The sequence below is a fragment of the Phacochoerus africanus genome, chromosome 6 (assembly GCF_016906955.1).
Source record: "Phacochoerus africanus isolate WHEZ1 chromosome 6, ROS_Pafr_v1, whole genome shotgun sequence".
In the NCBI taxonomy this organism is placed as follows: Eukaryota; Metazoa; Chordata; class Mammalia; order Artiodactyla; family Suidae; genus Phacochoerus; species Phacochoerus africanus.
This window is the reverse complement of record NC_062549.1, coordinates 42042192-42066255: the sequence shown is the minus strand read 5'-3', so window position 1 is coordinate 42066255 and position 24064 is coordinate 42042192. Positions and strand designations below refer to the sequence as shown.

Sequence of the window (24064 nt, the reverse complement as noted above, 5' to 3'; positions counted from 1 at the left end):
CCACATGGAAATGTAATGCTGGATACACGACTCTAGGCTTTTGTCAAAATTCACAAAACTGTACATCGTAAAATACTGACAAGGTTATAGAGAAAGGGGGAGAGCTAGAATCAACTTTCTGATATTGGATTAGAGTCAAAGTACCAGAATGGACTCATTTTTTAAAATAAATATATATGATAAATAGATACAAAAAAATAAACGTAGATGTGTGTATGCATGAGTTAGGACACACATATATTTCCTAGCTCTATCTAACAAGAGGAACTAAAATCAGTAACTCAAGCTAAGTAACAAAATAACAATAGTGTTAGATTATTATGCCAGAAAAAAAAATAATGTCTGTGAATCTTCTCATATGTCTAACGTCCTAATATCTTCTGTATAAATACCCAAATAATAAATGAGGGGAAAGTGATCAATTCTTCCTTAAGAAGGATAATTAACAAATGAAAAGGGAATGAGAAAAACAGGAAATCACTATTAGAACACCACAGTAATAACTGCCACATGCTAAGATTGCCTGATGGATACTAAAATAAGTGGATAAAAGTTTTAAGTAGAAACAGGATATTTACACAGGCTCAAAGAAAATTCTTCTTCAAAATGTTTACTATTTAAAAACAGAAAATTGGAGTGCCTATCGTGACTCAGAGGAAACGAATCTGATGAGTATATCCATGAGGACACAGGTTCAATCCCTGGCTTTGCTCAGTGGGTTAAGGATCCAGCATTGCCATGAGCTCTGGGTGTAGGTCCCAAACAAGACTTGGATCTGGCATTGCTGTGGCTATGGTGTAAGCCAGTGGTTACAGCACCGACTCGACCCCTAGCCTGGGCATGTCCATGTGCCACTGGTGCAGCACCGCCCCCCCCCCAATAAATAAAATTAAAACAGAAAATTAGTTAAGTTAGATGTGCAGAAACCTGGCAGACAGCACCTTAGTCAAGTGATCAAGGTTAATATCATCAGTAATACATCATATATTTCCTTATATGGTGTATTCAGAAAGGCACATTACCTCTGTAGTATCCAGGCTAAATAAAATATATTCTCAATCTAATTATGAGAAAACACCAGACAAGCTAAATTGATGAACACCCTACAAGAATTCTCCAAAAATGTCAAAGTCATGAAAAACATGGATACAGGAGACAAAGGATACAACTAAAGCAAAGTATCCTGAAATAGAAAAAGAACATTACTGGAAAAATTGGTAAAACCTAAATAAATCCTATATTCTAGTTAATAGTATTATGCCAAGGTTAGTTTCTTAGTTTTGATAAATATTCTACGGTTACATAAGAAAATAACATAAGGGTAAGCTGGATGAAGGGTATATGTGAACTCTGTACTGTTACCTTTATAATTCTTCTAAAAGTCTAAAATTATCTCAAAAAAATTTTTTTGAGTGGGACCTGCTTCAGGGTTGTTGTGAGAACTTTGTGAAAAGTATATAATAATCTTTTATTTAAGAAGCCAAGTCAAGACATGGAAACAACCCAAATGTCCACTGACAGATGAATGGATTAAGAAGATGTGGTATATATATACAATGGAATATTATTTGGCCATAAAAAGGGACAGAATAAAACCTTTTGGAGCAACAGGAGTTCCCGTCGTGGCGCAGTGGTTAATGAATCCGACTAGGAACCATGAGGTTGCGGGTTCGGTCCCTGCCCTCGCTCAGTGGGTTAACGATCCGGCGTTGCCCTGAGCTGTGGTGTAGGTTGCAGACGCGGCTCGGATCCTGCATTGCTGTGGCTCTGGCGTAGGCCGGTGGCTACAGCTCCGATTCAACCCCTAGCCTGGGAACCTCCATATGCCGTGGCAGCGGCCCAAGAAATAGCAACAACAACAACAACAACAACAACAACAACAAAGACAAAAAGACAAAAAAAAAAAAAACAAAAAACCTTTCGCAGCAACATGGATAGAACCAGAGATTCTCATATAAAACACTATATAATATCACTTATAAGCAGAGTCTAAAATATGGCACAAATGATCTGTCTGCAAAGCAGAAACAAATCATGGATGGACATGGAGGGCAGACTTGAGTTTGCCTGGAGGCAGGAGGGGAGAGAGAGGGACAGACAGGGAGTTTGGGGTAGGCAGATGCAGACTGTTTCATTTCGAACAGATGGGTGACGGGGTTCTGATGTACAGCACAGGGAAGTGAATCCAGTCCGTTGGGTTAGAATATGATAGAAAATGAAAAAAAAAGAAGAATGTGTGTGTATGGGTAACTAGGTCGCTTTGCTGTATAGCAGAAACTGAAAGAAAACTGTAAATGAACTATACTTTAATAAAAAACTGAAAAAAAAAGAAAAAATTTCAAATTAAATATCAACACCCCCCCCCCCCCAAAAAAAAGCCAGATTATGCTATGGCTCAAAACTGTCCAACTGCCCTTACAAATAACCCTAAAGGCCCCTGATGACTTACCCTTGCCTCACTCGGCCATAACTTCTCAGACCCTATGCCCTATTATTTTTCTCCTTGTCTACAGACCCTAAGCCCTATTATTTTTCTCCTTGTTTACTCACTTTAATAGCAGTCACCATGGCCTCAGGGCTATTTCTCAGACAAGTTAGGCATGCTATTTGCAATTCTTCTACTCTAGGATATTAACATGTTTCACTCACCTCCCTCGGTCATCAAGGGACAGTCACTTTCTCAGTGAGGACTTCCCTGCCTGATCACCTCCCCATACTTCAAACGGCAACTCTCACCCTCACTCTGGCACTCACTATCCCTCTGCCTATGTTTTCCTGTAACATACTATGTATTGTATTTACATGTTTATCATGTCAACCTCTAGTAGAATGAATGGATCAAGGAGAGGGTTTTTTTGTTGTTGTTTTGCATTTTAGGACCACACCTGTGGCACATGGAAGTTCCCAGGCTACGAGTCAAATTAGAGCTGCAGCTGCCAGCCTACACCACAGCCACAGCAACGTGGGATCTAAGCCACATCTGCAACCTAGACCACAGCTCATGGCAATGCTGGATCCTTAACCCAATGAGTGAGGCCAGGGATTAAACCCACATTCTCATGGATACTAGTCAGGTTCATAACCCACTGAGCCACAACGGGAACTCCCTGAGAGAGGGTTTTTTTTTTTTAGTTTTTAAAATTTTAATTACATCTCCAGCACCTAAAACAGTGCTTGGCCCAGAGAAAGGGCATTCCATAAATATCTGTGAACTAAACAACTCTAGTATTCATTCATTGTACCTACTATGAATCAGGTTTCTAGGTGCTGGGGACAGTATAGTCAAGAAAACTATCCCTGTCCTCATGTAGCTTATATTCGAATGAAGGAGACAACCAAATAGTAATAAGCCTATGTAATATAATCTCAAACAGTATAAATACAGTGAAAAATTTAAAGGAGAATAAGAAATGGGGGCACAAAAGATAGGTTATTTTAGAGAGGAATTTATTTATTTTTGGGGCTCCACCAAAAATGTGGGAAGTTCCCCAGACCAGGGATCAAACCTGCACAATGACAGTGACCCAAGCCACAGCAGTAACACCCCCCAGACCCTTAACCTGCTTAACAACCAGGGAACTCCATAGACAGACATTTAGACAGGAAAAATACAGATACCTGAGTGAAGTGAGGAAGTAACAAGCCCTAGAAGAACTAGAGGAAAAGCAGTTTGTGGGGGGGGAGGTCTGAAGAGGGAGCAAAACTGAGGCTAAAAGAGCTATGAGATGTCAAGAGATGAGAAAGGGTTAGATTACATAAAACCTTAAAGACCATTATAGTTTGAATTTTATTTGCAGTGCAACAGGAGGTCATCAGAAGGATTTAACTGAAACAGTGACATGTATCTTGCCTTAAGTTTAAAAAGATCTGTCTGAGTGCTAAGAAAATGTATTTTATGGAGGCCTCCTGTTGTGGCTCAGCAGGTTAAGAACCTGACGGGTATCCATGAGGATGCAGGTTTGATCCCTGGCCTCGCTAGTGGGTTAAGGATCTGCACAGGCACAAGCTGCAGCATAGGTTGCAGATGTAGCTGGGAATCTATGTTGCTGTGGCTGTGGTATAGGCTGGCAGCTGCAGCTCTGATTTGACCCCTAGCCTGGGAACTTCCATATGGCACAGGTGCAGCCCCAAAAAGACAAAATAAAAAAAGAGAGAGAGAGACATAAAACATATTTTACCAGGACAATAGTGGAAGTAAAAGAGAAGATGGGTCATGATAAGAAAAGACAGTAGACTGGACAGAAATTGTAACTATGGAAGTGGAGAAAAGGTGCTCAGATTTCGGATGTATTTTAGAGACATAATGCCCTGGACTTATTGAAGGATTGAATGCTGGGAGTGAGGAAAAGAGAAGAATCAAGAATTTGGAGTTTAACATTTACCAGGATGAGCAAGACAGAAACATGTTTGAATTAAGAATATCAAGAGCTCTGCTTTAGTTCAGTTTGGATGCCCACTAGATAACTAAGCAGAGATGTCAAATAAATATATGGATTACTTGGCACTTACTTAGCAGAAAGATCAATGCTAGAACTAAGGAGAGAAAAGGGAATAGGTTACAGTGACTTAGGATGAAAAAAAAAATGAATCTAGTAGAACCAGCAACATCACAGATGACAGAGGTATGCATCTTATACTTCTGAGAGCAGCTAACCCAGTTAAGAATGGAGAAACCAAGGCAAGCTTTGGATGTGCAGTGTCTAAGGTGAGTTTAAAAAGATATACAGTTAATACCCAGGCAACAGGAAAAAGGACACTCAAAAAGTAAAACTTAGGGGGAGTTCCCGTCGTGGCGCAGTGGTTAACAAATCTGACTAGGAACCACGAGGCTGCGGGTTCGGTCCCTGCCCTTGCTCAGTGGGTTGACGATCCGGCGTTGCCGTGAGCTGTGGTGTAGGTTGCAGACGCGGCTCGGATCTGGTGTTGCTGTGGCTCTGGCGTAGGCTAGAGGCTACAGCTCCGATTCAACCCCTAGCCTGGGAACCTCCATATGCCGAGGGAGCGGCCCAAAGAAATAGCAAAAAGACCAAAAAAAAAAAAAAAGTAAAACTTAGGGACTCTGGTGAGGGAATGGGAGATGGTGGGGGAAGAACATAGATATGCAGCAGGTGCCACCAACTGAGAAAGAGAACACTGGAGAAGAGACAGGCTAAGGAGGTGGAGAAAGTAGGGGCCGGTATCAAACACAGTACTTAGAACCTAAGTTTTCATCCAATGTTACAAGAATCAATGAGAGGCACAAATATGTTTCCTAATCCTTTCTATCTCATACTACTACAGACTTCTACAAATTCCCAAGGAAATCAATCAACTACCACCAGCTATCTCCCTAGTGAAGAAAAAGATGGGGGCATGGACACAGAGGCCAGAACAGAAATTACACTTGAGAGACTGAGCAGCATGAGATTTACATCATTTCATATTTATTTCATCTCAGCCATTACTCTAGAGAATAAAAAACACAGAATCAGCACTTCTAGCTTTAGGGTCCACAAAAATCACATTACCATCATCTTTGAAGAACTACAGGTGAATATGCCAACAAAAAAAAATCTTAGAGCATGAATTAGCAACCCTGGAACAATATGATTTCTTTCTTAAATACTGTAAGATGCCCACAGTAATATATTTATCTACTTGATTTATATTTTCAGCCCTAAAGATTTTACTAGTATATTTCATTGCTAATAAATCTTTTCCATAAATACAAATCTTCTCCATGTGAGAGAAATCACACCTTCAATATTCAACAACAGCTATGAATTAATACGAGTATATTAAATTAGACAAAGCATTACCTTTTTAAATGAAATAATCCATAATCATGCTCTGCAAGAAACATCATTGTTCTCACACATGTCAGTAAACAGTTGTAACTGCTCTCAGAGTTAGCTAGCACAGCCAGGAGACAGTCACAGATTGAGGCCATCAATTCTTTGTTTGGTAGAGAATTGGAGAGCTGCTCCAGTTCAGAAATAGAACCTTCAGAAGAGTTTGGCAAAATTAGTGCAATGTCCTGTGAGGGAGGAGGGAAGTTGGGAAAAAACAATTTTTTTAAATAATTATAACTATCACTTAGTGTTTTTACTTCAGAAATATATTAATACTTAATAATTATCAAAATATTAGTTACTGTACCATCCCAAACATAGATTCAAACACATTAAGTACAAAGGAGTTGTTTTGCCCTTCCATAAAGGTTAATACAAGGACACACACCTAAAGAAATAAAGACAAATATTTTGCTTCACAATATTTTCACTTTAAAAGAACATCTCGTTAAAAATTTTTCCTTCTGCGAGTTCCCATCATGGCACAGCAGAAAGGAATCCAACTAGGAACCAGGAGGTTATGGGTACAATCCCTGGCCTTGCTCAGTGGGTTAAGGATTCAGCGCTGCTGTGAGCTGTGGTTCAGGTCACAGACACATCTTGGGTCTGGTGTTGCTGTGGCTGTGGCATGGGCAGACCAGTGTAGCTCCAATTAGACCCCTAGCCTGGGAACCTCCATATGCCGCAGGTGCAGCCCTAAAAAGACAAAAGACAAAAAAAAAGAAAATTTTCCTTCTGAATTACACTAAATGTAGTTTTTATAATTCCCGTCATGGCTCAGTGATAATGAACCAGACTAGCATCTGTAAGGACACAGGTTCACTTCCTGGCCTCACTTGGTGAGTTAAGAATCTAGCATTGTAGTGAGCTGTGGTGTAGGTCACAGATCTGGCTCGGATCTGGAGTTGCTGTGGCCTTGGTGTAGGCCAGCAGCTACAGCTCTAATTCAACCGCTAGCCTGGGAACTTCCATATGCCATAAGTGCAGTGCTAAAAAGACAAAAAAAAAAAAAAAGGTTAGGTTAGTACTCTTGGTATTAAAATACTGTAAATTACTGAAGTACTCATTCATTTGAATATTTTTTAATTTATGAAAAACCAGAGAAATAAATTTTAATAAGTATGTCCATTTTTTAATTTAAACATCAGAAAAAGAAATGGATGGAGCAAAAAAACATTTAGGTGCGGTCTTCCAACAAAATATCTTCCTCTAGTTTTTTTCACTAGATATTCGTGCCTTTATTGATTTGGAGACTGCCTGTCAAACTACTTTCTGAAAGTTTTACACTGACTTACACAACAACCCAAATGTACAAGAGTATATCTTTGCCAGCCCAAGTATTGTTTTCATTGAGTCTTCTTTCTTTCCTCTTTTCCTTCCATCCCTCTTTCTTTGAATTTTTCAAGTGTAGTAGATAAAAATGGTAGTTTCTTTCACTGGCATTTATTTGACGGTACTGAAACTGACCTATTTCCTTCCATGTTTACCAGCTCCACCTCTTCCAAATTGTTCATTTTTTCCCCACTTATCTATTATTTATCAACCTGGATAAGCTCTTTGTATAACAAACATATTAATACTTGGTCATATTTGTGTATTTACAGCCTCTTCCTCTAGTTTTTAATATACATTTAAAATTCAAGTTTTTCAATGTTAGCAAGTTTATCTAACAATAGCTAAAAATTCCTACTACTCTTTTTATAGAAGTAAAATAAATTTTACAGTTTTTTAAGTATGTATTATCACTTTAAATCACTTCAACATACTGGAAACCAGTGTACAATGTGGGTCAGAACTACAAAATAAAACTTGAGTAGAAGGGAAATATAATAAGGTGAGGCCAAGAATGAGGTTTATATGGTGACGGCAGCTAGGATGCTGACGTGTTACTCAGCATAGTCATACAACCCAACATGAACTATAAAATAAACACCAGTTGACCGGACATTTTGAGGTATAATGACTTAAAACAGCCTTTTTACCAAGTCCAAAACTATGTTCTACCAGATCACCTTTTTGTGAAAACAAGTCACTCCCAAAATGTTCCTTGACTTGAGTGTTAAATGCAACCAAACTCAATTATAGAGGTAGAAAAGGTAGAAAAAAGTAATCTTCCAACATGGGATCCTACTACAAATATTCTGTCTGAAAGAAAATTATATCTGACTGATTAGATAGCAGGAGCATTCTAACAAGCTAAAATGCCATTAGGCATAGACATCTCTAACGATCCCAATAACAATGGGCTTTAGAAGTTAAAAACAGGAGTTGCCATTGTGGCGCAGAGGAAAGGAATCCAACTAGGAACCGTAAGGTTGCAGGTTCGATCCCTGGCCTCACTCAGTGGGTTAAGGATCCAGCGTTGCCGTGAGCTGTGGTGTAGATCGCAGATGCAGCTCGGATCTGGCTGAGGCATAGGCTGGTGGCTACAGCTCCGATTAGACCCCTAGCTTGGGAACTTCCATATGCCGAGGGTGTAGCCCTAAAAAGACCAAAAAAAAAAAAAAGAAAAAAAAGAAAAAACCAGTTAAAAACAATTCTCATTAATTCATAAAATTATAAAGTGGAAGTCAATAATATAGACAGCAGGAAGAAAAACTACTATAAACTGTCAGTCAACATCACAGTAGTCTAAAACTACTAAAACTGTAGTAGCCTGAGATGCCGGCAAAAGTTCTCCTAACAAGAGAATATAGTAATTCAACCAATCACAAAACTACAATATTCAAGAATGAATGGGTGTATAATATAACCGGAAGGAAAATGAACATACTAGACATAAGCAACCCCAAAGAATACAGGAGCACATAAAGCAAATATCCAAAGACACAATCTCATAAAATGAAAAAAGCTCTTCAGAGAAACCTGGGAAGTACAAACTCAAAGAAAGTTATGTAGCAACAAATCATTTTATTGTTGGTTCACTGGTCAAATTTATCTCCCTAAACAAGAATAAGAGTAATGAGATAGGTGAGATCTCTTTGTTAACAGCCAAGACTTACATCAAAAGAAGCTTTTTAAAAAAACATATACACACAAAGAATTTATAAAATAACTATAAATACCTGATCACAGAGAGACTGCAAAATGGATGTGATATATTCAACACACTGTTGGCGAACAACACTGTCTCCAGGAGACCGCACCAAAGCCAACAGGTCCTGGAATATCTCTGCATATCTTTCATCACCTTTAATAGTTCCATTAATTAGATGCAAAATAGCTAATTTACAAGCTTTGTGTGAAGCCAGAGCATCAAGAAGAGCAAGCAACCTGGTGGTTTGGCTAGTATACTGTTTCTCTTTATCTTCTGAAGTGCTGAAATAAAATCAACACATTTAGTAAACAATATTCTTGATTTTAAGGCATTATTTCATAATTTGTTTTTCAATACGTATCAGCTTATACAAATCTTGTATAAAACATTTCATTCTTTGCATATGACAATTTCTCTGGAATTTTACAATTACTATAAAATTTTGTAAATTCAGATTTTCGATAACATATTTTCTTAAATCAGAGTACTTCATAGTCCACCTTTCAAACGGCCAAAATCTTGAAACACTTCAAGGTATCTTGCACATAAAATAATGAAATAAACTTTCTATTTAAAATTTATCTATACATATTCATATACACATGTGTGTCTGTGTGGGCATATATGTATACGTGTATATTTATATGTACACATATTATCTGAGCATTTTAAACCCTGGTTTCCAAATTCTAAGTTTAAAAAAATGTATGTGTCAAAAATAACTTGAAGAAAAAAATTTTAATGCAAAATGAAAATACCTTTGCAAGTCTTCTACAATCAAATCCAACACAGTTCTCATAATCAGAAGTGCAGTTGGTGAGGCAAGGTCACACAATTGAACACAAATACGCCGTAACATATGTTGAATGGGCTGGCAGGTTGTGCCAGAGAAAGAGCGAACTATTTCTTGGAGCAACTTTGCTTGAACATGAAGGTGCATGCTCCACAATTTTCTGGTGTTGAGTGCCACTGATATATCATGTGGCTCAATAACCTGTTAAAAAAGTATAATGTGTGTGTACGTAGATTTTTTAAATATTTATTTACAGTCACAAAAACTGTTCGGGAAGAACTGTTATGAAAAGAACATCTTTACTGCATGCTTAAAACATTTAATTTTCTGTTACACAATTAAACATTTGCATGAAGTCAGTGCATCTAAAAAATTATTGTTCTCAGGTTAGCAGTCAGTAGAGCAGAGTCCGTTGGTGAAGTAACCTAGTTAATGGCAAAGTCTAACACATGATAAGGAGGGAAGGATTTTTAAATAACAAAAGTACAAGTATACACAACAGCATAATAAAATTCACATTAACAAAAATTTATTTAAAATGTTACTCCCATATTTCCTTAATGACCAACTTGCTTCAGTTTTATCTCACCCTCATCCAATTATTTTATGTCTTTCTTAGGGGAAGGAGATGAGGGTTGTTTTTGTTTGTTTTTTAACAAAATCACTGGCTTTTTAAAAAGAGTTATTTACTGCAGTCACTTATAAGATGCATGTTATATGAAGTGATACCTGAGTTGTTTGCATGGGCAATGGTAGAGGCAGCAGCTCTGAAAGGAGTATGAGTCCAGAAAAAAATCCTTCAGGAACCTTCAAGATGGAAGAAAGCACTTCTTTTAACATTAAAGACCAAGTATTGTTGGCCAGAGTCTCTTCTGAGATTGTGAGCTTTTCATTAACTCCTTGAGTAAAAGTCAGTAAGATATCAATGATATCATTCTGAATTTTCTGTTCATCACTATCCAAACGACCTGAGAGAGGGATAGAGCACAGGAGCATGTGTAAAGTCACAAGTGCTGAAGGAACACGCATGTCCTTAAACTCAAAGGATCCACCTCTCAGGAGTTCCGTTAACATAGTTTTAAGAAGAGTGAGTGTGCAGCGAGCCATTGAAATAGTAGTAACTCTGTGAAGGGTAGTCCCCATGTTGACATGGAGCCTCCAAGGCTGAGTCAGAATACTGTTCAATTTTTGCAGCACCCGAATAAAGGTGTCCATTCCTTCAGCAGAAAAAAGCTGAATAACAGCAAGATTCCATTTCAGGTCTTTCTGTTGACCTTTATATAAATAAGGGAGAAAAAAAATTTAATTACTTACATGTTAATAATCACTGGTTAAGATTTTTGAATGTTTTATTTAATAAATGATATTAATACTATGTTTAAAAATTAGCAGTTTTTAAGTATAGTAGCCACATTACCTTCAACAGGGGGTGGTGGGCATGCCACATTACAGAGAACACGCAAGGCAGTGGTAAGGCCAACTCCTTCTGGGGTCATCAAGTTATCAATATTCTTTAAAAATAAAAATGAACAGGAAATTTAACTTCTTGGTACCTAACAGACCCAGAGAAGGCAATTATTTAAAAATATGAATTTTGGGAGTTCTCATTGTGGCTCAGTGGGTTAAGAACCCAACTGGTATCCATGAGGATGTGGGTTTGATCCCTGGCCTTGCTCAGTGGCTTAAAGGATCTGTGGTGTTGCTGTCAGCTGCAGTGTAGGTTGGAGAGGCAGCTCGGATCTGGCGTTGCTGTGACTGTGGCTGTGGCCAGTAGCTGCAGCTCAGATTCAACCCTTAGCCCAGGAACTTCCTATGTGGCACAGGCGTGGCCATAAAAAAAAAAAAAAGAATTTCAAGTTAAGTATTCACATCATGTTAAACTTCTTAAATAAATTTAAAACATGAAGAAGGCTAATAAGCTTTATAAAGGTTATCTGAGCTTTGGCATATATGTACCATATATGATATTATGTATATAAAATGAGTAACTACAAAGGTGAGTTTATTAAAAAGTATTGACTAAAACAAAGTTGCATACAGGTATCTATGAAACTTTGTGTGTTAAGAATTTAAAATAGCTTCTTTTTAGATACCCTTTCTACACATCCTCTTTCCCAAAAATGAAGCAATGACTTGATTTTACAAAGCCTTGTGAGTACTAAATTTCTTTCAAAACTGAGGAAGCATCAGGGAATGTTTTAACTCTATATAACGTAATTTTGAAAAAATGCAGATACCAAAGGAATCTAGTTATGATGGCCATTTTGGGCATGGCTAAAGGAAAAAGAAGTATAGTTGCCTATATCCTCAGAACCTGCCCATGCTATGTCTCCAAGTAACAAATACTTATGCTTAAGTTCCTTTATTTTTGTAGTTTCCATGGAGTAGCATATAGATGGTTATAAAAATTTAGAAATAGCATTTTAAAATGTTACTGTTTCAACATGATGGAAGACAGTATGAGAAAAAAATATATATATGACTGATACACTGTTGTACAGTTGAAAATGGCACAACATTGTAAATAACTATACTTTAACTAAAAAATAATAATAAGGAGTTCCCGTCATGGCGCAGTGGTTAACGAATCCGACTAGGAACCATGAGGTTGCAGGTTCCATCCCTGCCCTTGCTCAGTGGGTGAACGATCCGGCGTTGCCGTGAGCTGTGGTGTAGGTTGCAGACGCGGCTCGAATCCCGCGTTGCTGTGGCTCTGGCGTAGGCCGGTGGCTACGGCTCCGATTAGACCCCTAGCCTGGGAACCTCCTTATGCCACGGGAGCGGCCCAAGAAATAGCAAAAAGACAAAAAATAAAAAATTTTAAAAAAATAATAATAATAATAAAGAAATGAAGGGGGAAAAAGTTACTATTTCAGGGAGGCCCCTGGTGGCCTAGCTGGTTAAGGATCTGGCATTGTCACTGCTGTGGCAAGGGTTCTATCCCTGGCCTAGGAACTTCTACATGCCAAGGGTGTGGCAAAAGGACAAAAACAAAAGTTCCTATTTCAGCTTCTCAAACTCAAAGGGGAAATCTAAAAATAAGAAAATTATTTCCTTCATACGCTTCCCACCTTTGGTTAGCTCTTCTTCTAATTTCTTCTTGCTGCCTTTCAATAATTCCACAAATTATGTAAGGCAGCATGGAGCCACAGAGAGAATTTCAGTCTTAGATCACCTTGTTTTTAGTACATCTTAGAATGTAAGCCACTTGTAATAACCATAATTAATTAGACAAGGATTTATATAAAAATTGAAACTCTTAATTACAGCATGTAATTCAAATTTCTAGAACTGAATTTTTTAATTGGTTAGAACTTTTATCTAAGCCATCTAATATTTATTGTATATTTTATATATTCTCACCATGCACAAATACCCTAAATACCTGTTCATCTAAACGTACTTCTGCTAAATAAAAGACTGAATATAAGGAAAAACTCTAGATATCATTTGAGGCATAAAGAACAGAAGAATATGATGGCACTATAGGAGGCAAAAGTACTCTTAGGGGAGATGTAGGAAAAAGAGAAGGGCAGACAAGTTAAGAAAAGAGAAATCTGAAGCAGATAAACCCAAACAGCCCTTTTGTTGGTGGGTAAAAATAGCAACAGATTAGATAATATACACACATTCCTCCAATCACATACACTATAGCTCCAAGACCAAAATGGTTTAAACACACACACAGACGCACACATATATACAATACATACAGCTCATCTGTTAAATGAAAAAGGAGATAATTCAAGGTCCATTCTGCCCCTCATTTAAAACTTTTTATGTATCTATAAGCACCTTTAGAGGCCCTTCTTCCTATGATACACATTGGATCAAATAAGGAGCAAAGAAAACGTTAAACTTCTAAAGCTAATGATTCAATGACTTTAATGAACTTTTTCATTATGAATTATAAGTGAATTTCTGAACTGCAATATTATAAACTTTATGATTTTCAACTTCCATAAATTATCTCAATTGCAGATTTGACCATCCCAAATTAACAAACAGAAACAGCCCCCACTGCAATTATCAGAAATTGACTATCAAACTTGATCTAAAAATTTCAAGGGAAATTATTTTTCACCAAGATTATGTTACATTATCATAACATTTAGCTTTAAAACACTTCCACAAATGTATCAAAACAGTAGATAATATTATTTCTATTTAAGAGGGGAAAAAATAGGAATCTGGTAGTAGAAAGCAGTACGATTATGTGCATCTGTACTTATGTATACATACGATTACACACCCATCTATATCCAGTACCAATCTGTACCCACCAGACTATTAAATCAACCAAATGCACTTAAATGCATTACCTACTTTTTTTTTTTTTTTTTGGCTGCACCATCGGCATTGGAAATTCTGGGACCAAGGATCAAACCCACGCCACAGCCACAACTCAAGCCACAGCAGTGACAACCCCAGATCCTTAACCTGCTAAGCCACCGAGGGAACTCCTTAACTGCATTTTCTATACAGGTGACTTAATACAGTATTACTATGTACTACCACACAGTTCTACAAAAATCAAGGCACTTTTAAGTTTTACTTACCTGTTTAACATATTCAATTAGGTTTGGGATGCAGTTAATTTCAAATCTAAGGTTTTTCAGAGGTTCAAGCCACTTGCCAAGTTCTTAAAAACAAAAAGAATAAGTTCACAATATAATATTTTAAAATAAAAGCCTTCATAACAAAGGAAGCAAAGGCATTTTCCAGAGAAAAACATTACCAGATCAATATTCATTTCAATAATCTAAATTTTAGACATGGATGAACTTATGCCTCATTCTTTTTTTTTTTTAATTTTATTGGCCACACCCACAGCACATGGATGTTCCCAGACCAGGGACTGAATCCAAACCACACCTGCAACCTTTGCTGCAGTTGCGGCAACAATGGATCCTTTAACCCAATACACCAGGCTAGGAATTGAACTTGCACCTCAGCAGTGACGTGAGCTGCTCATTCAGATTCTTAACCCACTCTGTCACTGCAGAACTTCATGTTTCATTCTTCAAACAGGTTTAAAAATGAAACATAAAACATCCTACTATACTGGTTTAGAAATAAGAGGTGACCACTCTTGGTTATTTGGTTTCTGAAAACATGATTAAAGAAGACGATCTAATTAAATTGAATTTTTTTTAAGCAATCAGCTTAAAACATTAAAAATTTTTGTAAACTTGATTGCTCATAAACTATTAACATAGTGTTTATTCACCTAATGCTGCTATTGATTCCCATACACCCCCAAAAGCATACACAAAATGTATTAATTTCTAACAGGATCAAACTCATGAAGAGATATATGTTGGGTGCCTTTTTCCTTAACATGAATTTTAAATTCTGTCAATTTCCTAGTTTGCCTTTGTAAAATTAATCACTATCGACCCCAAAATAATAATAGCAAACTTTGTTTATAAAACAAACACATGAAATATATACCACTTACTGAGCTAAATTCAAAACTCTCCTAGAAGCTATGCCACAAAACCTATACTCTATGACCGTAAATATTTTTAAAGTTTTTTGGGGGGTTTTTAGGGCCGCACCTGCAGCATATGGAAGTTCCCAAGCTAGGTTAGCAGTCAAATTGGAACTGCAGCTGCCAGCCAACACCACAGCCACAGGAACTGGGGATCCAAGACATACCTGCAACCTACACCACAGCTCACGACAACACTGGACCTTAACCTACTGAGCTAGACCAGGAACTGAAACCCTCATCCTTATGGATACTAATCAGGTTCTTTACTGCTGAGTTCTTTAGGAACTCCTAAAAAAGTATTCTAATGTACTTAATACATGATATAACAGTTCTAGATACTTTACAGGAATGACTGAAGGAAACTGAAAATAGTAGCCATCTCTCCGTGGTTCTACGTTACTCCATGAGGATTACAACTGTTTACATCTGAGCATTTTTCATATATATATATGTGTGTATGTATATATATACACATACATATATATTTTTTTTTCGTCTTTTTCTAGGACCGCACCCACGGCATATGGAGGTTCCCAGGCTAGGGGTTGAATCAGAGCTGAAGCTGCCAGCCTACACCAGAGTCACAGCAATGCCAGATCCAAGCCGCGTCTGCTCACGGCAACGCCAGAACCTTAACCCAATGAGCAAGGCCAGGGATCGAACCCGCGGCCTCATGGTTCCTAGTCAGATTCGTTAACCACTGAGCCACGACGGGAACTCCTTTCCTATATATTTTTAAATCAACTCATATATATATAGTATATTGCTCAAATGAAAGATATAAGGAATAATAAAAGAAATATGAGTGTACCCATCACCTAGAATATGTAGTAAAGCGGTAATAATACCTTTGAAAATGCTGCATACCCTTCTTTTATAAAGACATATTTCAGGGGAAGTATTTTCAATTTGCTAAGTCGAGTTTACTATCTAACTTCTACTGGTGGCATCATACATAAAATCTAGCATTAAAAAGAAAAGAAGTCATATACTAGTTATAACATTTGCTCAATGTTATCAAATATTCTGCTTGGCAGAAGTCAGAAAGCCAGGAATGAAAATAAAATAATAAAAAATTGTAATTAAATACCTTAAACTTTTCAAGATTGCCCACATACTAAGGCCAGCCATAAACTTCATTCAACATAACATTTAGAAAATAATGTTCATACTTACCATTCTTCACTTTTGAGAATAGCACACATATTAAACACAAATGGATTTTTAAGATGTACTTATTTGGAACAGTGTTGTACTGAGAAATATATATATAGAATACACACACACACATGCAAATTATACACAAAACTGAACTTCTGAGTTCATCCTTACTTCTACTTTGAACTTCAACCACCCATAAATTTCCATGACTTTCCAGAAAAAATAACTTGAAACAATTTCCTTAAAATCTTTTTAAAAACACCATATAGGAGTTGCCTGGTGACTTAGTGGTTGAGAATCCCGTTTTGTTACTGCTGTGGCTCAGGTCACTGCTGTTTGATCCCTGGCCCAGGAATTTCTACATGCCACAGGCTCAGCCCCCTCCAAAAAAAACCAAACAAACAACAAAAAAACACCATATAAAATACCTCTATAAATAGTATTTTGTTTTCAGGAAGCCAAAAACAGAGTATTATAGGTATATCATCAAAACATGATAAAGTACTAACTACAGATATTCAAAGGCTTTTTTTCTTTCATATATCATAAAAGCTTAAAATAACTTCAAGTACCATACCTTGCAATTTAGCATTATTTTCATCTGCTTTACAAAGCTTCAAGAGAGATGCTGCATGCTGTTCTAGCATTTGGACATCACTGGAAGACTGAACCACCACCAAAATAAGTATGCATGCATAATTATAAGCTACTGACTTCTTAGACTTGGAATCACTGAAACAAAATAAGGTTTTTAAATTTGGGGTACGAAAATAATTTCTTAGGAACAATTTTAAACACTTTTTCCTACTTGGTTTTAAAAAGACTAAGGAATTTTACAATGAAACATGACTAACTTCCTAAAAACAGGAAATCGCATTTTAAAATTCCACCTCCAATTCACCTGAAACCACTAATTTTAAGTGTATAATAACAAAGCACATGCATCACAATGGAAAGTGAAATTCTGTTAAGAAATAAGATTAGAAGAACAATGAAATATTAACAACTGTACTTCATTAGCGATGAAAGATTAGGAAGCACAGTTCACTGATCTTTAAAATGTTTGTTCACTCTGGATAAATGGGAACAAGTGTGATGAATCAACCTGCCACCATCATTACTCAGACTTACACTATAGGACTGTTAAGATACAGACAGGCACTGAAGCCACTGTTGTTTGCCTTTTATAGGCCCCCTCAAAAAGACCTGTCACTCAAGGAGAGATGTCAAGACCCTGATGTGAAGGATGCCACTACTTTGTATGGCATGAACCAGGAAGAGCATGCTTCTCTTCTCATACACTAAAAACCTCTGCCCTACAGGGCAAAGTCTTGAAAACTGCTCATCTCAATCTCTCTCATCCAGTCAAAACACTTCTGAAATCAGAGAACCATGAATAGTTTAGAAGGTGAGGGCAAAAAACAGCAAGACAGTCCTCCTTACTCTTAAGGTCCATGCATATTCCCATGCCTTAGGATTCACCTCCACACCAATACGCAGGAGTACTACAGTTAGAATCTTTGTCAACACCATGGGGAAGCTGGAAGAAGCTGCTATTTCATTTCTCTACACCCACATCTTATATTTTAAGGTTCCTGTCATTCTAACCCTTAATTAACACGTTATATGTCAAAAAATTATAGTTTTTATTTTCAAAACAACACATTCTTTCAAGACATTAGCCCATTCGTGATGTAGTCTTCCAATAAAATTGAAAATTTAAGGAGTTAAGGATAAAATTACCCTAGGGCTTCTTTGGAATAGTACTCCATTAGAGTTATAAGACTTTGCAGGTTTTTCTCAAGACTGAAAACATGACCAACAGCTGATCTTCCCACAGGATTAAAAGTAATCAAGTAAAGATTGTGAAGAGTTCCCAAGAGATCTGAATGGTCAGTTTCTTCACTGGCTGTGCAACGCTGAAAATGGCTGAACAGTTCTGTAATACACTGCAATGTTTGTGTTGAGTCCTGTAGCCACAAAGCAAATGCATCATCAATAACACCATCAGATTGGAGACCTTCCTCTTCATCTTGATCATAAAGGTGACAGAGAGCTCGGATCAACAAATTTGTTGCTTCATATTCTGACATAAAAAAAAGAAGACCCTTTTGAGACTGTGCAAGAAACTTCAAAACATCTTTTGTGGCTTGCAGCACACCAGGGTGAGCACTTGTTACTGGAATTGACAGAAGCAAGGTAACCAGCTCCAAGAAGTGATGACTATGAAGATACCTGTAGAAGAAGTAAGATATATGTTAAGTCAGTGCAAAACATTCTTCATTTACTCCATATTCATTAGGCAGGAAGAGAGGTAAAAATTTTTACAGCCATAATTCTTATCCTCAACAATTTACTGCTTTAACAAAAAACATAATGTAAGTAGCAAATCTCTCTCCACTGGGCCAAACAAAAGTAAAAGTTCTGTAAGGCTTTTTCCTAGCATTCAAAAGATGTTCAATAAGTAACTAACTGTGGACAAGTTTTCTCTTTTCAGAGTCCACCTTGACTTTAAATCCTAGGCTTTCATTCCTGGCCACTTATCAGATACTCCTTTTTAACCACAGACCTATTCAACTCACGGCATATACATATATCTGAATTCGTATATCTAGGAAGAATATAGTACATCTACTATAAAACACGTGTAGTATATTCAGATTTACTATAGGCCATGTATCTCAATTAGTACCTCTAGGGGGAAAAAAGTCAAATTATCAACTTTTAGTATTTAATACTAAATACTTCTATCAAATCCAAGAGTCATTTTTTAATATATGTGATTTTAGTAGAAAAAGTAAAAATTTACCTAACTCGCCTAAATAGACAAAACTGCTACTGATATGGAGTATTTTCATTGTCCTAATAATATTTTGCATTCAATCTATTCATCCCTCCCTCCCTCCCCAGCCCTGGCAATCACTGATCTTTTCACTGCCTCCAGAGTTTTGCCTTTTCAGAGTATCATATAGTTGCAATCACACAGCATAAAACTGCCCCTTCAATCATATTTCTGCTTAAACTCAGGCTTCTACATTACGATAATAAACACCCCCAGTAACTTCTTATCACAAAGGCAAACATTATTACGCCCTAACAGTACTCTTAGCCACCTAATGGAGTATTCAGAAAATAGTTAACATGGCAGACCTCAGAACGCTTATTCTTTTTTTTTTTTTGTCTTTTTGTCTTTTGTCTTTTTGTTGTTGTTGTTGTTGTTGTTGTTGCTATTTCTTGGGCCGCTGCCACGGCATATGGAGGTTCCCAGGCTAGGGGTTGAATCGGAGCTGTAGCCACCGGCCTACGCCAGAGCCACAGCAACGCGGGATCCGAGCCGCGTCTGCAACCTACACCACAGCTCATGGCAACGCCGGATCGTTAACCCACTGAGCAAGGGCAGGGACCGAATCTGCAACCTCATGGTTCCTAGTCGGATTCGTTAACCACTGCGCCACGACGGGAACTCCATAACGCTTATTCTTTCTTAGAAAGGCTTGCTTGCAAGGCTGGCCCTTGGCTGGCCTCTGGGGACTTGGATTAAGGGAAGGTTCCCAACCACCAACGGATAAGAATACTCAATGCATCCAAACTGTTTATGAAAACAATATGCTTTACACCAAACACCTCCTTTCCTTCTGGGACTCTGGATTTCTGGTACATGCTAGGTACTAGGTACCTACTGGCTATCCCCCAATTATAAGCTTGGATGCTGAGAAGCTAATGAGCTTCCTCAGAAAGCAACATGTCACACGTGTTGTCACAAATTGTTGCTAGGCGACTTATGTGGTTTCTGTGTGCCTAAACTAGGAAAGGACTCTGCATTTCCCCAGGCTTCTTCTCATGTACCTCTTCCCTTTGCTGATCATGTTTAGTATCCTTTTGATGTAATAAATCATAGTCGTGAGTACAGCATTGAGTCCTACGAGTCTGCCTAGCAAATCTAGGGTGTTATCTTGGAGATGCCAACATGGAACACTAGAGCAATGCCATCACTTCAAACTAATCTTTTCAAAATATTTTCTTCTTTCAAAATTCACTCTCCTTCCTAATATACCAGTTTCTGTCCATAAAAATCACAGTTTCAATAGCCACTCTAGCTAGAAACCTCAAAGTATCTTTAGGTCCTTCCTATATCTTACTAAACTCAGTTGCCAAGTCCTAGTAATGCTCTCGCACAAACTCTCAATATTAGCACAATATCTGTCTGTCTTCCCATTCTCTGAAAAGTGCCACATTATTAGGCCAAGTACTTAGCACAACACCTAATACCTAGAATATTCAGACATGCTCATCTACCTAATAACTCCCATTTCTCTTCTATCACAATAATCTTGTAATTATAATATAATCTTAGAACACTGCTTTGATATCAGATTTGCTACTCCAAAATATCCAAGAACTTACAACATTCTAAAAACAAAATCAAAATTCCTTAGCACAGCAATTAAAGCCCTTTATTTCCTAAAGCCTAATATCAAATGTACCTCCTCCAACTACGAGGGGAAAAAACAATATTTAGTAGGCCATTAATTACTAGTTTTCCATCAATGACTAAAACTTTGAGAGCATCATCTCTTTCCCTACATTCAGTCATCCTCAGTGCATGACTTCACTTCCTACTTATTAAAGATATGATGAATTCCCGTTGTGGCTCAGAGGGTTAAGGACCCAACATTGACTCTGTGAGGATGCAGGTTTGATTGCTGGCCTCACTCAGCGGGTTAAAATTCTGGTGCTGCTGCAAGCTTTGGCGTAGGTCGAAGATGCGGCTCAGATCCTCTGCTGCTGTGGCAGAGGCCTCAGCTGTGCAGCTCTGATTCACCCTCTAGCCTGGGAACTTCCATATACTGCAGGTGCAGCCCTAAAAAGGAGGGGGGAAAAAAAAAAGCATTGTCTCCTCTACTGTCTCCACATTCCAAAGATATCTATATTTGCACACTCATAAGTACCCTACTCAAAGACAAACCCTACACTTGTACTTTTGATCTCATCCCCTACCAGACCTTGCTCTAGCAATTATCCTCTTACAGTTTTGTAAAAACTCAAACTAAGACTAAGATCTGATAGTTTCAGCTAAAAACAGGAATGGATAGATAAAGATTTTAGAATGGCAAGTACTCATTTTCTGTTAATACATTATGCTCCAAAGCAAGGCAAAAAAATAACCACAGAAATAAGGAATAAAATCAAAATGTAATTTTTTACATTACCTAAAAAATTACTTACTGGCAAAACACCAAAAAAGAAATTCTCAAAAATTATAACAAAATTTAAAAAATCTACTGTGGGTACTTAATAACGGTAAAATTGTACCAAGAGGTAACTAAAAAGTTAGACGGCAAAAACAAGTGGTAACTGAACCTTTAATATATCTTTAACCAGGACTGTAAAATTAATTTAGTAAACTAACAGTTTAATTTACAATGCATTAGAGTGATAAGGTAAAGAGGTTTACACAGAAAAGTTCTCTCCTTTTCATGCCATCCTCTTTGTACTACCTTCCGAGAAGCCTCTCGGGCAGTTTCTTATTTATTCTTGCTCAGACAGGTTTATATAAGCACTGTTGTTGATTACTATCTTTTTCACGGTTTTATATTTGCATACATATATAACATACTGATCATATATTTTTAAAATCTTATTGGCATATAGTTGACTTACAATGTTGTACTATTTTCAGGTGTACAGCAAAGTAAATCAGTTACACATACATATATATATATATACTTTTTTTTCCCCATACAGGTTATTACAAACTACTGAGATTTCCCATGATATACAGTAGGTTCTTGTGATTATTATTAAGTTGCTATTACTACTTTAAGTATTAATAAAACTTATTTTGAAATATCAAGTATCCTTATGCATTACCTAATTAAAAACAACCACATAAAACTGCCACTAATAAATGTAATATTATTTCCCAAAGCCAAAAATGTCTTACCTAAAGAGAACAGGGTATGGATCGTCTCTCTCTGGTGGTCCAGTAATACGTGCCATGGTTGGGAAAGACTTAACAGGAGGCTGGATCATTGTATGAGGTGCAGTTTCCATTAAATGAAAAACTTCCTCTAGGAGGCTAATAAGCTTTTCTATTTCCCCTTCACTTATATTTGAGGATTCCAAAAGATCCATATCCATTGAAGCGTCTACCTCATTTTCATAGTCTGGGTTTGTTCTCTCAAGTCCAGTATCTGTATCATGATCGGGTTCACTGTGGTTAGGAACAGAAGAAGTCTTCTCTGCTAAATTATCACCAAGTTTTTTAATCTCTGACAAAATTTCATAGAAATGACATTTCTGAAGAATAGCTGAACCAGCAGTGACAACCCTCACAGTCTGATCTAAAAGTATGAGCTCCACAAGTTTTTGATAGCCACTTTTTTCACTCTGCTTACTTCTTAAAAAAGCTTCCATTCCTTCTGTCATACTAATGACGCTGTCCAGAGCTTTAAATGCATTTAACTTAAGGGAAGATGAGACATGATCAGCAAACAGGAGCTCAAATAATCCATTGATCACTCCTGCTTGTAGCAGTCCCATGACTCCTTGAGCCCCACATTCCGCTAGTGAGGACACTAACTTGGTCCCAGCTTTGAGTTGTCGGACATTTAAGGCAATGGGTTGGCGAAGGGCTACTTGTAAATTTAAAGCTTGCATGGTCCAGTCTACCAACTGATCGAGGGCATCTTGTTTTGTGTTTTTCAACTGCAAATAACTTAATCCTTTTATTATTAAACTTGGAATTTCTTCTAAAGCTGTTACCCATTTTGCACCTCTATCTTCTTGATACAAATCCAACAGTTCAGTTAACTTCACTGAGGCTTCTATTGCCCCTGAATTTTCTTTATCTGGACCTTGATCCTTCAATCTACTGATTTCAATTTCAAAAGTAGTCTTGTATGGACAGCTGAAGTATAAGAGTGGTACAAGCTCCCTGTCATATGGATCATATGTCATAGGAGGAACTGAAGCTAAGTCTTCGGCAGTATATTCAACATCAAAGTTTGGATACTTAAATGTTTCACGTTCCAAGTCAGCAATTCCGTCTTCATCACTGGAAATTTGTTCATAACCATCATCCCCTAAAAATTAGTTTGAATAATGTTTAATTGTTACATCATTGTTGCTCAATGTAAAAAAATCTGGTTAGTCAAAAAAATTGTTTAAATAATATGGCAAAAAATAAGAATTAATGATTTCTCAATAAAATGAACTTCTGTCCCAATATCTTATCAACAATTACTAGCATTTTACAATTTCTAATAATCATGAAGAAACTTCATAAGTAAAATCTGTTATGTCCATTTACCTTTACAACTAACTCTGCTACAGAACTTTTCCTCACAGCAATAAAATTAGAAATGTTTCAAAAACATCCAAAAATACCTCTCCCAGGAGCGAAGAAATTAAGCTTGCCCTCAAGAGAAAGTTATTTTTCAGATGGGAAAAATTAACTGATGGGCCGAAATTATTAAATTAACTAAGAATATCATAATTACAAAGCTAGATCAAATATTTTCAGGAAAAACATTCTAGGTTCTTTTTATAACACGAATTTCATATTCCTTAATTTTTACTTCTCTGCCTTGACTGTCACACAGTTTCACAGTTCTGACTACATTTTAAAGAAAATTTGTTCATTTTTTTTAACATTTTTTTCTTTTTTTTTTTAGTTTCCAGGCCAGAGATCAAACCCAAGCCAGAGCAGTGACAACACCAGATCTCCAACTGCTAGGCCACCA

The 24064-nt window shown here is 37.1% G+C and overlaps 1 protein-coding gene across 3 annotated transcripts in view; it reads right to left on the bottom strand.

The window, feature by feature from the left end:
- The window catches only part of VIRMA (vir like m6A methyltransferase associated), a 73154-nt gene that overhangs the window by 22047 nt on the left and 27043 nt on the right, over positions 1-24064 (bottom strand). For all 3 annotated transcript variants that reach the window (XM_047783596.1, XM_047783599.1, XM_047783597.1), the window contains 9 exons: positions 22264-23404; positions 18063-18554; positions 16897-17051; positions 14221-14303; positions 11079-11172; positions 10391-10935; positions 9627-9862; positions 8897-9149; positions 5799-6016 (listed from right to left, as the gene is read on the bottom strand). In XM_047783596.1, the coding sequence (XP_047639552.1) occupies positions 5799-6016; positions 8897-9149; positions 9627-9862; positions 10391-10935; positions 11079-11172; positions 14221-14303; positions 16897-17051; positions 18063-18554; positions 22264-23404 (3217 nt within the window). The remainder of the gene's footprint in view (positions 1-5798; positions 6017-8896; positions 9150-9626; positions 9863-10390; positions 10936-11078; positions 11173-14220; positions 14304-16896; positions 17052-18062; positions 18555-22263; positions 23405-24064) is intronic.